This window comes from Bufo gargarizans, chromosome 2, assembly GCF_014858855.1.
Source record: "Bufo gargarizans isolate SCDJY-AF-19 chromosome 2, ASM1485885v1, whole genome shotgun sequence".
Lineage (NCBI taxonomy): Eukaryota > Metazoa > Chordata > Amphibia > Anura > Bufonidae > Bufo > Bufo gargarizans.
In genome coordinates, this window is record NC_058081.1 from 166,188,074 (window position 1) to 166,201,662 (window position 13,589).

Here is a 13,589-nt window from a genome sequence, read left to right on the forward strand (position 1 = left end):
TATGTTAAAAGAAAGAACATCCCTCTTGTCCTTCTTAGCACCGATGCTGAGAAGGCCTTCGATAGGGTCAATTGGTCCTTTATGTACTCGACGCTTAGATCCCGAGGTATCCCGCCTCCCTTTATCTTAGCATTAGAGGCCATGTACAGTCATGTTTCGGCTTCAATCAGGGTAAATGATACCCTCTCTGAACCCTTCAAAATTAAGAATGGCACACGCCAAGGTTGCCCCCTTTCCCCGCTCCTGTTCGTCCTCGCCTTGGAGCCTCTGCTGCAGACCATTAGGTTAGATGGGGACATTCAGGGAATAACATTAGGAGACCAACAACATAAAATAGCTGCATTCGCGGACGATCTGATGTTAATAATTAGTAATCCTGAGACAGCTCTCCCTATTATTTATAGACACTTGGAAATTTATGGATCCTATTCCAATTTTAAAGTTAACCACAGTAAATCGCTTATAATCTCCACAGGCCTTAAGAAATCCTTAAGAGACCATTTAGAAGCAAACTCTCCCTTTAATTGGTCTGCCCCCTTTTTAACGTTTCTGGGGATTAAAATGTCAATGGATCCAAACCAACTCTTCAACTTGAACTATATCCCTCTCCTAAGTAAGTTGGCCGAAGACCTGAATTCCCTGGATGTCCCCATACTTTCATGGTTTGGGAGGAAAAACATCTTACTCTCTCTGGTTATCCCCAAGCTCACATACCTCCAACAGACTCTTCCTATTCCAGTCCCTTCTACATATTATACTAAACTTCGGTCCATGTTCCGAGCTTTCATATGGAACAAGAAAAAAGCCAGATTGTCCTACACGTTGCTATCCTACCCGAGGGAGAGAGGAGGGATTTCACTACCAGATCCTGAATTCTATGGGAAAGCAGTTTTACTTACCAGAGTGGTGGATTGGATGATAGCCCCCAAGCATAAATCCTGGGTCCCTATGGAAGAAGCCTTATTAGGACTTCCTTTCAGAACTGCGCTGCTAGGGCAATTGTCATTACCGCCTCATCATTCGAATATCTCTCCAGTAATGAAAGCCACCCTAAATGCCTGGAAAGCTTTACAATCCTCTCCCCTTGGCTCTCCTTTTCCATCTCCTATCCTTAATATAGCAGATGTTCTACAACTGGCCCCCCAGGCCCTGCAAAAAAGTCTACCTACCGAAATTCTCAAGGCTAAGGTGAGATTGATTGACCTCTATGCAGATGGACAGTTACTTTCTGTCAAAGCACTAAATGACCTATTGAAGGTCCCTTGCTCTAGTTTTAACGGCACGTTCTTTTTAAGGGCTTACATGTCCCAACACATTCAAGTACAGGACCTGTTACGCCCTGTAACGTGGTTTGAGCATCTAATTTCCTTAAACTCCCCCCCACGTAAATCAATCTCACAATGGTACAACAGGATAAGGACTCCCCCCACTGCGCTGACGCCGGCATATATCAGACTATGGGAAAGAGATCTAGATAAATGCTTCCCCCCTGAGGCTGTCGCTAATATTTTTAACTCCTCTCATAAAGCCTCACGTTGTGTCAAAATTCAGGAGAATAATTACAAAATTATCACTCGCTGGTATAAAACCCCTGACAAGACTTGCCTGTACTCTGTTTCGACCTCGGACACATGCTGGAGGTGCTCTGAAAACAAAGGTACTTTTCTCCATATATGGTGGTCATGCCCGATCCTAGCTAGTTGGTGGGTGAAGATTTTTCAGACTAGTAATAAAATTTGTAAATCTAATGTTGTCCCATCACCGGAGGTTGCCCTTCTAAACCTTTTCCCTACTGATCCTCCCCCACCCAATTTAGCACTGTTTAAACAATTAATATATGCGGCTAAATTACTAATTCCCCTTCTGTGGTTGACAGCAGAGGTCCCAGGTACGGAGCAATGGCTCCAAAAAATAGACCAGATTTATCGCCTGGAGGAATTGTCCGCTTGGGAAATGAGATCTCACCCAAAATTTTTGAGGATCTGGTGTAACTGGATCTCTTTTAGAGGTTATTCAGGGCCTACTGGATAAGGCCAGTTTTAGTACACCCCAAGGGTAATCTGAACCTCAGTTGAATATTCCTATTTCCATCTGGATTTCCCTACATGACCTGTCTCGGATGTGTCTCACAAGATGTCTCTCAAAAAATAGCCGCTAAGATGGACCTCAGGTTTCTATTAATTGCTAGCGACCTGCAAAATTGACCTGCGGACGGTTAAGCCAGGCTTTTGGTGGCTCTTCTTAAGCAATTTAGCAATTATTGTCGTGAACATGTCTAGGTTTATGTAACCGTAATGATAACAGTCATCCGTTTTTTGAGATAAGCTGTCTCCCTGATGTAAAACATGTATGAAAATCTTACGATCCGAAATTTGTATTTGCCAGACCTGAAATAAGTTCTGTAATGTTTATGAGTAGTGGAGATTTGTCATCTTCCCACTTCTCTAGTTTTTCATGTATGACTTTGAATCACTCAATAAAAACTATTGAAATGAAAAAAAAAAAAAAAAAAAAAAACGTGTCTATGGATGAGAGGGATTTTGACCTTCTTCTTCCCTAGTTCACGTTCGCAGTGCGGGAGGTGCTTCTACTGGGTTCTCGCCCTTCAAACTGCTATATGGCCTCGCGGTCTGTTGGACATAGCCAAAGAGGCGTTGGAAAAACAACCCACACCATATAAAAGTGTAATTGAATGTCACCCAGATGCAAGAGTGGATAGAGACAGTGTTGCCGCTTGTTAGGGAACATATGGAGGCAGCCCAGAGTAGGGTCTAAAATCGTCAGGCTTGGGTCCAGATCTTTAACCCAGGAGATCGGGTTTTAGTTCTGGTACCGACAGTCAACATTAAGTTCCTGGATAGGTGGCAGGGACCCTATGAAGTACTGGAAAGGTTGGTGAGGCAAAATACAAGGTACACCAGCCAGGGCGGCGAAAGCCGGAGCAGATGTACCATGTGAATTTACTCAAACCTTGGAAAGATAGGGAGACCAGTACAGAGGACAGCCCGTGGCCGGGTTTTCTAGGGAAAGAGGTTCCAGCTTCACGGTCTGATACAAGGGAAGCATCAGCAGGAACACAGATGTGTTCTCGGACCTCCCTGGACACACTTCTATCATCCAACATGACATTGTTACTGAGCCTCAGACCAGAGTCTGATTGAAATCATACCGGGTAACCGAGGCTCGGCAACAAGCAATCTCGGAAGAAGTGCAGGTAATGGGCCAGTCCAATAGTCTTGATTCCCAAGCCAGACGGGATGATATGGTTCTGTAATGATTTCCACAAACTAAATGAGATTTCCAAATTTGATGAGTATCCCATGCCTCGGAGGGATGAGCTTATTGAGAGGTTAGGCCAAGCACTGTATTTTTATGTTTTGGACCTCACAAAAAGGGTACTGGCAGGTACCCTTAATGGAGGCTGCCAAAGAGAAAACTGCCTTCATCAAACCAGAGGGGCGGTATCAGTAAAAGGTGTTACCTTTTGGTCAGCACGGCGCCACCGCCACCTTTCAACGGCTCACGGACATTGTGCTGCGTCCACACCGTCGGTAGGCTTTGGCTTACCTGGAGGATATTGTCATCCACAGTACCGACTGGGAAAGTCACCTACCCAAGATACAGGCTGTAGGGTACTCCATTCGAAAGGTTGGACTAATAGCTAACCCAAAAAAGTGTGCAATAGGGTTAGAGGAGACAAAATACCTGGGGTATGTCATTGGGCGCAGAGTCATCAAACCCCAAGTGAACAAAATAGAGGCAATACGGAATTGGCCCCGACCTGTCGCTACTAGGCAAGTAAAGTAGTTCCTGGTAATGGTGGGATATTATATGAGGTTTGTCCCCCGCTTTGCTACGGTCGCCGCACCCTTGACAGGGCTCTTGAAAGGACGCAAGTCATGATGGTTCACTTGGATGATCACGCGGAAAAGGCTTTCTCCACTTTGAAGGCAGCCCTGTATGGGTCCCCGATTTTGGTGATGCCCGACTTCAACATGGATTTTATAGTCCAGACTGATGCCTCCAAAGTAGGCCTCAGTGCTGTACTGTCTCAGGAAGTCAACAGGGAGGAGCATCCTGCTGTCTTCCTCAGAAGTAAGCTTAACGCAGCCGAGACCAGTTACAGAATAGTAGAGAGAGAGTACCTGGCTATCAAATGGGCACTAGAATCTCTCCGCTACTATTTGTTGGGGAGAAATTTCTGCCTGGTGACTGACCACTCCCCTCTCAAATGGTTGAGCCAGGCCAAGGACAGAAATGCCCAGATCACCCAGTGATTTCTCTCTTTAAAGAACTTTACGTTTTTGGTGGAACACAGGGCAGGCCGGTTACAGGGAAATGGTATACTGTTTAGTGTGTGTACACCCCTTCGGGGTTGAACAAAGGGGGGTGGTATGTGGGAAAGGAAAGGGGTCGTCATTGATGTCAGGTATTTTCATGTGTCAGCGGCAGCTTTTGCTATTTAGTATGGCTGTAAATAGCTGATCCTGGATGGCTTTCATTGAGAGTAGTCAAAGTGCTGGGTGGGTGACTACTTCCCATGTTCCAGGCTGGGTTTTGACAGCACCTAGCTATCCTTAAAAAGGCAGCTGGGCTCAGCAGCAGAGAACGCCCTGTGCTGGGCTGAAAAGCTGAGACCCGTATGTAGGGAGAGCAGGCCACCAAAAGCCTGCATTTAGACTGCTGGAGGCAGAACCGCCAACAAGGTGACGTTTTTTGTTATGCATGAACTTTCTACTCGGTGTGAACAAACACCAACCCTGCCAAGAGTGTTTTTATTTGACCTTATGTGTGAATAAACACGGACATACTTTGCCTCTGTACGGCACCTGCTTTTCACAAGTACCAGAGCGAATCCCCACACTGTGCTACATCTCCTGTATAACGTTTGCCCATCCTAAATATCAGTGACATTCAGTCTAATATATTTTTGCATACACGTACAAAATCTGCGCTACTTTACATGTGACATACTTGCAAGCACACTATTTAATATGCGGAAGGTGAGCAGTAAAGGATGGGGAAGTGGCCGTGCTGCTGATGGTGCACGCAGAGTCCGTGGCCCTGTGCGTGGTGAAACTGTGCCTGCTGCCAGAGCACAAGAAATACACTCATCCACGATACCTAGCTTCATGTCCCAATTTGCAAGGCGGTGCAGGTCACCACTCTTGACGTCACACCAGTGCGACCAGGTGGTCGGTTGGATTGCAGCAGATAATGCTTCCAGTCGGTTAAACACCACCCCATCTTCCACAAAGTCCAGTCTCAGTAGCCAAGATTCTGTTCAACAGAATCCTCGCCCTTATCCTCCTTCCTCCCACCATAGAGAGTCTTTGCAAACAAGTGATCCCACATTCGGATATTCCGAGGAGCTCTTCATCGCCATTTCTTAATTTGGCCCTCTCGCCAAGCCCTAATTATAGGTTTACATACATTCGCAAATTGGCAGGTATGCAACCCTATTGTATAGCAAATAAATATTCCAGCAAAAGGGGCTGCTTGAAAACAAAAAAACTAAAATTTTTTGTTGAATATACATTAAAAAATAAAGAAGGAAGGGAAAATAGCAAAGCATATGAGACAGGGGAAGAAATCAATCAGAGAGTCACTGTGTGTGAGACACAGCAAAGCGAACAATTCCACCTCTGCATCAATTGCTAAAAAAGTGAACTAAGGTCCTATTGGATGTTAGGCCATGTCACTAATTAGTATCAAAAGTGTGGTTTGCAACAATATAGGAGTAAGCGTCCCCCGCGCACATGGCCCCAAAACACTGTGCCACTGTGCAATCCAAAACACGGGGGGGGGGGGGACACGCTGCTCAAACACTCACGCTGGTGTCACCAGCTGTTCAGCAGCTGTTGCAAGCCACACATTATAGTCTGATCTGCCGGCTAAAAATGTTACTACACTGCTCTGAACAAAGTTACAGACACCTGATGTGTCTGGCTCTACGCCTTTCTACGTGGGGTATCATCAGGAGCCCACCCTGTAACTGCTTATTAACAGCTGAACAGCCTTAGATCAATGCATATTATAACTCGCAGACTCTCTTCCTAGGGACAGCGCTCCGGCACTATGACGGCCGTGAAGCAGCCGCCAAAGCCAAAACTATTTGTAGCACATGCCCCTCCTACCTGAAGGTGAATGAGGAACGATGTATTGGGGAGCATTTAAATGACATCAAGAATGATGCAGACACTCCGGTCGCCTGCAATCCTGAGGTCATACGTTTTCAGGGCATTAAGATTGTCGTCGTCGTCCCCCCACCGAGAGGAAGGGACCTAAGCGTATTCTGAAAAAAGAAGCTCAATGGACTTTTAGGTTGGGGACCGTTAGACCAAAAGGGTTAAATGATCATGTATCATACACATGCTTTCTGTAAATGTACGGGGTTGCTATGCTGCTATGAGTTGTTTGCTCTTATTCCTCTTAATATTTATTGCCTACCATTGTTACAATATTTTATTGGTGGTCATTTGGTGGTGTTGTGTATATAATCAGCTTCTACCCTATTACCTGCTCTTATGTATATTTTCCTTTGCGCTGTATGTATATGTATAATATGGTCTGCCGCATTCCCTGCTTTTTCTTATGAGCGCAGTCTCATGGGATTTGTCCTCCTGTAAAGAGACAGCTTTGGGCCTGCATGATGTTCTGCTGTCACTAGCGCTTACGAGGTTGCCGGTCCCTTGGCTGTGGGAGGCGTTCCCCATTCACCTTCAGGTAGGAGGGGCATGTGCTACAAATAGTTTTGGTTTCGTCGGCCGCTTCACGACCATCATAGTGCCGGAGCGCTGCCCCTAGTGAGAGAGGGGGAGCACGTCTGCAAGTTATAATATGCATTGATCTAAGGCTGCTCAGCTGTTACTAAGCGGTTACAGGGTGGGCTCCTGATGATACCCCACATAGAAAGGGCTTATGCACAAGGCCGCTGTGCGGCCGCTCCGTGCATTGGGGACTGCAATTGTGGTCCCCAATGCACGGGCATCATCCGTGCAGCAGGCCGGACCCATTCAACTTGAAAGGGTCCGTGGTATGTCCGCACTGCGAAAAAATATGACATATTTTTTTGCGGTGCGGAACCACGGAAAGAAACACCACGGAAGCACTCCGTAGTGCTTCTAGTGTTCCATTCTGTGACTCCGTACCGCATCTCCGGAATTGCGGACCCATTCAAGTGAATAGGTCCGCATCAGTGAAGCGGGGTGCAATACGGCCACGGCCGTCCAACGGCCATGTGCATGAGGCCAAACACGTAGAGCCAGACACACCAGGTGTCTGTAACTTTGTTTAGAGCAGTCCAGTAACATTTTTAGCCGGCAGATCAGACTCTTTAATGTGTGGCTTGCAACAGCTGCTGAACAGCATGAGTGTTTGAGCAGCCTGTGTCCCCCCGTGTTTTGGATTGCACAGTGGCACAGTGTTTTGGGGCCATGTGCGTGGGGATCGCTTACTGCTATATTGTTGCAAACCACACTTTTGATACTAATTAGTGACATGGCCTATCACATCCAATAGGACCTTAGTTCACTTTTTTAGCAATTGATGCAGTGGTGGAATTCAGAGAGCGTTCGCTTTGGGGTGTCTCACGCACAGTGACTCTCTGATTGATTTCTTCCCCTGTCTCATATGCTTTGCTATTTTCCCTTCCTCATAAAAAAAAAAATATATATTCAATAAAACTTTTTTGTTTGTTTTGTTTTCAAGCAACCCCTTTTGATGGAATATTTATTTCTCTCGCCAAGCCCGCTTTGAGAGGGAAATTAGGAGATCTTGTGCCCTGATTCCCAAACTCTTGAGCATCCACAGTCAGAAGAAGATGGCAGTGGGGAACAGCAATTAGTGTTTCACAAGGTGGATGATGATGATGAGACACAGTTGCCAATTAGTCAACCGCAATTAGTGTCTCAAGAGGTTGATGATGAGGATGAGACACAGTTGTCAATAAGTGAGGTTGTTGTTAGGTTAACAAGTCAGGAGGATGACCAGAGTGAGGAAATGGAAGAGGAGGTGGCAAGCCAAGCGAGATCAACAGTACAGAGGTGGTGGGATCTGCAGCACCGCAACAGGCTGGAAGAGGCAGTGGGGTGAGAAGGGAGAAGGCAGGCCACACCATACAGGCCAGCAATTGTTCCCTGGAGCACCCCCTTGTGGAAATCTCCCTTGCCAAGGGGTAGGTGTTCCGCAATCATGTGTTTTTTTTATGAAAGTGCGGACGATAAAAGAATTGTAGTTTTAATCGAGTACCATAGTGCTTGGGTGCTCGGGCCAAACACATCTTGATATTCAGGTGCTTAATAGAGCACCCGAGTATAATGGAAGTCAATGGGAGAACCGGAGCATTTAACCAGGTACCCCCTGCTCTGAAGAGGGGAAGGTGCCTGGTTCATAAGAAAATGTCAAAAATTGTTGGTAACACCACCAAAATGGATGCATCTTGGAGTCGCTGGTCGCTGCTGGGAACTATGTTGTACAAATATTACTCCACTTTTACATAATAACAATAATGCGCACAAGACCAAGGGGAAAAGAAAAACGATTTTAGAGGAAACATTGATAGAAAACATTCTTTCCTGAATATTTACTTGTATATAAAGTGCAGAGCCAAAAATTGCAAGGAAGAGGCATTCCGATACACCCTTAGTTACACAAAAAGAAGGACATCATACAGACCCTTTAAAAATTATAATTGATGGACCATTAAAAACATTAGGAGCAAGGGCCTGCTGATCTGACCATCTAAAACATTATGGGCGGTGGCCTTCTGCCACTTTGGTGACTCTAGTTAACCTTTGCCGATGACACGTTTCCGCGACAGTGATGATCCATTCGGATGTCTGGCCTATGTACAGGTGAAAATTTTAATATCGTGCAAAGTTCATTTTCAGTAATGCAACTTAAATGGTGAAACTATTATATGAGTTAGACTCATTATATGCAAAGCGAGATATTTCAAGCCTTTATTTGTTATACTTTGGATGACTATGGCTTATAGCTTATGAAACCCCAAAGTCACAATTTTGAGGAACCCTTTATTCAGGGAATATGGATTAATTAGCTGACTAGAGTCTGACACTTTGAGTCTAGAATATTGAACCTTTTCACAAAATTCTAATTTTAAGCTGCATTAATGCAATTCCTTTTAATTTGCATTACTGAAATAAATGGACTTTTGCACGATATTCAAATTTTTCGAGTTTCACCTGTAATTGTCAGCTCAAAACCATTGTAAACTACGGGTAACGGGGAATCAGTGTTTGATTCCGGAGAGGGAGCCCGAGAAACCAAATCACACACTCCCGACTCATGGAGGTAATGACGATAAATAAAAATACAAGACTCTTAACATGACCTGTTATTGGAATGAGTAATACAAAATTACAGGGACTGTCACTGCGGTATTTTGGATTAGGAAACGTTATACAGGAGAGGCTCTGCTGCCGCTTTGTTGACTCTAGATAACTTCTGCCTGATTGCATGTCCCCATGACGTCCATGATCCATTTGGATATCTTCCCTATCAAATTTCGATGTTCTTTTATGCGCCTAACATCGTGACCACTGGTAACGGGGAATCATTGTTCGATTTCAGAGAGGGAGCCTGAAAAACGGCTACGGCTACTACTTCAAAGCAAGGCAGCATGAGTTGTGGGCCTGCAGGTGAGCTGACCCTATAAAAGATTTGAGTTGCGGGCCTGTATGTGAGCTGACCCTGTAGAAAATTTAAGTTGAGGGCCTGCATCTGAGCTGACCCTGTAAAAGATTTAAGTTGCAGGCCTGCAGGTGAGCTGACCCAGTAAAAGATTTGAGGTGTGGGCCTGCTGGTGAGCTGAGGTGGAACAGATAAACCCAACTTGATTTCAATGGCTGCATTAATCTGCGCTTAACTTCATACAGCTCTACAGATTTGTTTCCATCTGCATCTTTGTAAACAATCTGTGGCCTTAGTCTTTTAGCAAGACTCTGTCATTGGGCCACTATGTGGCCTCCTCATTCTGCCACATCTCCACACCATGTCACCTTGCCACTCATTTTTTATCACCATGCTGCTGCTGATGCTGCTTAAAAGCCTTAAAGTGATCACCAGGCCCACAATTTAATTAGGGTTTTGGAATCGATAAACCCAACTTGCTTTTGTGGGCTGCATCAGTGGCATAGCTAGAAATAACTGGGCCCCACAACAAATTTTCGAATGGGGCTCCATCCCACAGTAATTTTTTAGCGACCCCTTTCTTTCATGCCGCCCACATTCCTGTGGCTAGTAAAGATCGTTCTCTCAGACCAGTGACGGCAACTGTTCCATCAGTTTTATAAACTGTCTATACTGTCACTGTATATAATTTCATTATGTAATACTGTTGAGGGGGCCCTGACCAAATCCTTTAGTTTTCCTCCTCCTGGATAGGCCCCTTCTGGGTCAGGGCCCCAAAGCTGCAGCTTCCCCTGCTTCCCCTATAGCTACACCCCTGGTCTGCATTAATCTGCAGTTGGCTGTGATACAGCTCCACAGATTTATTTCCATCTGCATCTTTCTAAACAATTTGTGGCCTTAGTCTTTTATCCAGACTCTGTCATTGTGCCACTATGTGGCCTCCTCACGCTGCCATCTCCACACCATGTCACCTTGTCACTCATTTTTATCACCATGCTGCTGCTGATGCTGCTTAAAAGGCCTTAAACTTATCACCAAGCCCACAATCTAATTAAGGTTTTACGCATAAAACCAAAGTAAAAAATATATTTGATAGGAAAAATTGCTTGAAAATATTCTTTCCTGTATATTTACTTGTATATAAAGTGCAAGTGCTGCCAAAAATTACAAGGAAGAGGCACTCCGATACAACCTGTATATAAAATAAAGGACTGCCTCATTCACATTGAGTTGTGGGCCTGCAGGTGAGCTGACCCTGTAATAGATTTTAGGTTTGGGCCTGTAGATGAGCTGACCCTGTAAAAGATTTGAGTTGCGGGCCTGCAGGTGAGCTGACCCTGTACAAGATCAAAACTGAACGGACACGGAAAAAAAATAAGTTTGTGTGCATGAAGCCTATTGCTTCATGCAAACAGCCATGTCCATTTGTGGAAATATTAGCAAAAAATGGGTCCACAACATACAGATACCTTTCATGTGCATGCCATATTTTTCTCACTCCTATCAAAATAAATGACTATTCTTGTCCACAATATGGACAATCTGAGGAATTGACAAAAGGATTTGCAAAAAATACGGATATTTGCATGGCCCTATAGACATGAGTGGGACGTTGTGCTATTTTTAGTATGTATGAATCCTAGACTAGTAGTGGAACATAAGAAAAAAAGGTGTGAAGGAAATATTCCGCTCTTAGTTTGCATTTAAAAATACAGATGTAGCAGTGTTACGGAGAAAAGTTAAATCGTTAAAGTAAACAATGGTTACAAAATGTTAATTTACCTTTTCAATGGTTTTCATGGGCTTTTGTCACAAAATGACACTGTGACGTGTTATCACAGTTCCATTTAGTTTTTCAACATCTGTAATGATCCAAATGCTGACAAAAATGTTGTCATGTCAAAGGTCCCCAATGCCATGTTCACATCCGAATTTTCACTCACTCCCCACAGACCTGTGGAGGAAAGCATACTTCTCTGCTCCTTTGCACTCAGTTCCAGCTCCTTCTATCCACTGCTGCATTTAACATGCTCTAATGTCTGCTTCTGACATGGATGGGGTCATGTGTGCTGCTGCCAGCCAATGACTAGTTGAAGCAGTGACATGTCTCCCAAGTGACATGGGAAAACAGGAGCACAGAGAATGCAGTAGTAGGCCCAAGGATCCAGAACAGAGGGAAGCAGCAAAATTAGCTTCCCTTCACAGGTCCGGTGGTAAGTTATAAGTTTATTTATTTATTATACTTTATTTATTTTATATGAGTCAAAGAGTATTAAAAGTCTGAGAACCCCTATAAAGGGGTTGTCCACTATTGCAATATTGATGACCTATCCTCAGGACTGTGATGTTGATGCTCAATAGGTAAACAATGAAGAGAAGGCAGCTCTTGCATTAATACTGCATTCCCTTCAAATAGCTGACCGACGGGGGGTGCCGGCAGATGGCCCCCACTGATCTGATATTGATTACCTATGATTGCCTATCCTGAGGATAGGTTATGCATAGTACGAAAGCAGACAACCCCTTTGAGAACTTCAATAATCATTATCCTGCTCCTCTTCTCAAAGCTTTCTAATGCTCCACAGGACAAGGGATGTGTCCGGTTGCTACGAGTCCTGAGAGTGGGGGTTCCAGAGTTCTTTATGTGAATGGAGCAGTGATGCACATGTGCACCACTGTTCCATTCACATAGGGAACACTGGAGCCCCCACTCTCAGGACCCGTAGAACCCACAGCAATCAGACACTTGTCGACTATCCTGTGGACAGTGGCATATTAACCATGGAGGCAGACCACGCAACTCCTATGGGGCTGGATGGATTGGAGACCCAGCACTAAACACTGTGTGGGTGGAATTTTTAATAACTCAGTTTTCCATATTGTTTCTTTCTTAAACAATGAAACTGCTGTTTAATTTTATTCCATTATGGTATATTTTGTATGTATGAATAGATCATATATGTATGATATAAAAGAATCTGTATCATATTATCTGTATGCTAATGTATATTTTCTGTATTTTGCAGTTCTTTCTGCCCAGGGTCTACAAGCAAAAGATAAAACAGGGTCAAGTGACCCATATGTAACAGTTCAGGTTGGAAAAACTAAGAGGAGAACCAAAACCATTTTTGGAAACCTAAATCCAGTGTGGGATGAAACCTTTCATTTGTAAGTATAGAAACTGTTGCGGTACAGTGTGTCAATGTAGTTAGCAATACAGGTGAAACTCGAAAAATTAGAAAATCGTGCAAAGTTCATTTATTTCAGTAATGCAACTTAAAAGGTGAAACTAACATATGAGACTCATTACATGCAAAGCGAGATATTTCAGGCCTTTTATAATTTGGATGATTATGGCTTATAGCTTATGAAACCCCAAAGTCACAATCTCAGGTCCCCTTTGCTCAGGGGGTATGGATTATTAGCTGACTAGAGTGTGACACTTTGAGCCTAGAATATTGAACCTTTTCACAAAATTCAAATTTTAAGCTGCATTAATGCAATTCCTTTTAATTTGCATTAATTCCTTTTAATTTTTCGAGTTTCACCTATAAGTGTACGTAAGGGACAGCAGAAATCTATGACCATGGTAATTCATTTCTTTGTCATTGCGGAGTGAATACGGCATGGTAAATCACTAGCAGCATAGATCTTTACTCCAATCAATGTTGTTTTACTATACTATACATACAGAGAATAGGTAAATGAGAAATTCAAGTCATGTACAACGATTTACTAGTTGAAAGGTCAGACTTTATTGTTTCTCATTCTAGTGGTGACATCAAGCAGGTCAATGATATACGTTACATTGTATCACATTTACAAAGGTAGAAGAAAAGAAGGGAATTATCCCCATGGCTTATACAGCATTTCAATAAGATTTTAATATAACTTCTTCCAAAAGAATTAATATAAACTTCCTAGAGACTGCTATA

At 43.9% G+C, this 13,589-nt stretch overlaps 1 protein-coding gene across 3 annotated transcripts in view; it reads left to right on the forward strand.

The window, feature by feature from the left end:
• The window catches only part of UNC13C (unc-13 homolog C), a 908,495-nt gene that overhangs the window by 309,418 nt on the left and 585,488 nt on the right, over window positions 1–13,589 (forward strand). For all 3 annotated transcript variants that reach the window (XM_044279668.1, XM_044279669.1, XM_044279667.1), the window contains one exon: window positions 12,681–12,822. In XM_044279668.1, coding sequence (XP_044135603.1) covers window positions 12,681–12,822 — 142 coding nt within the window. The remainder of the gene's footprint in view (window positions 1–12,680; window positions 12,823–13,589) is intronic.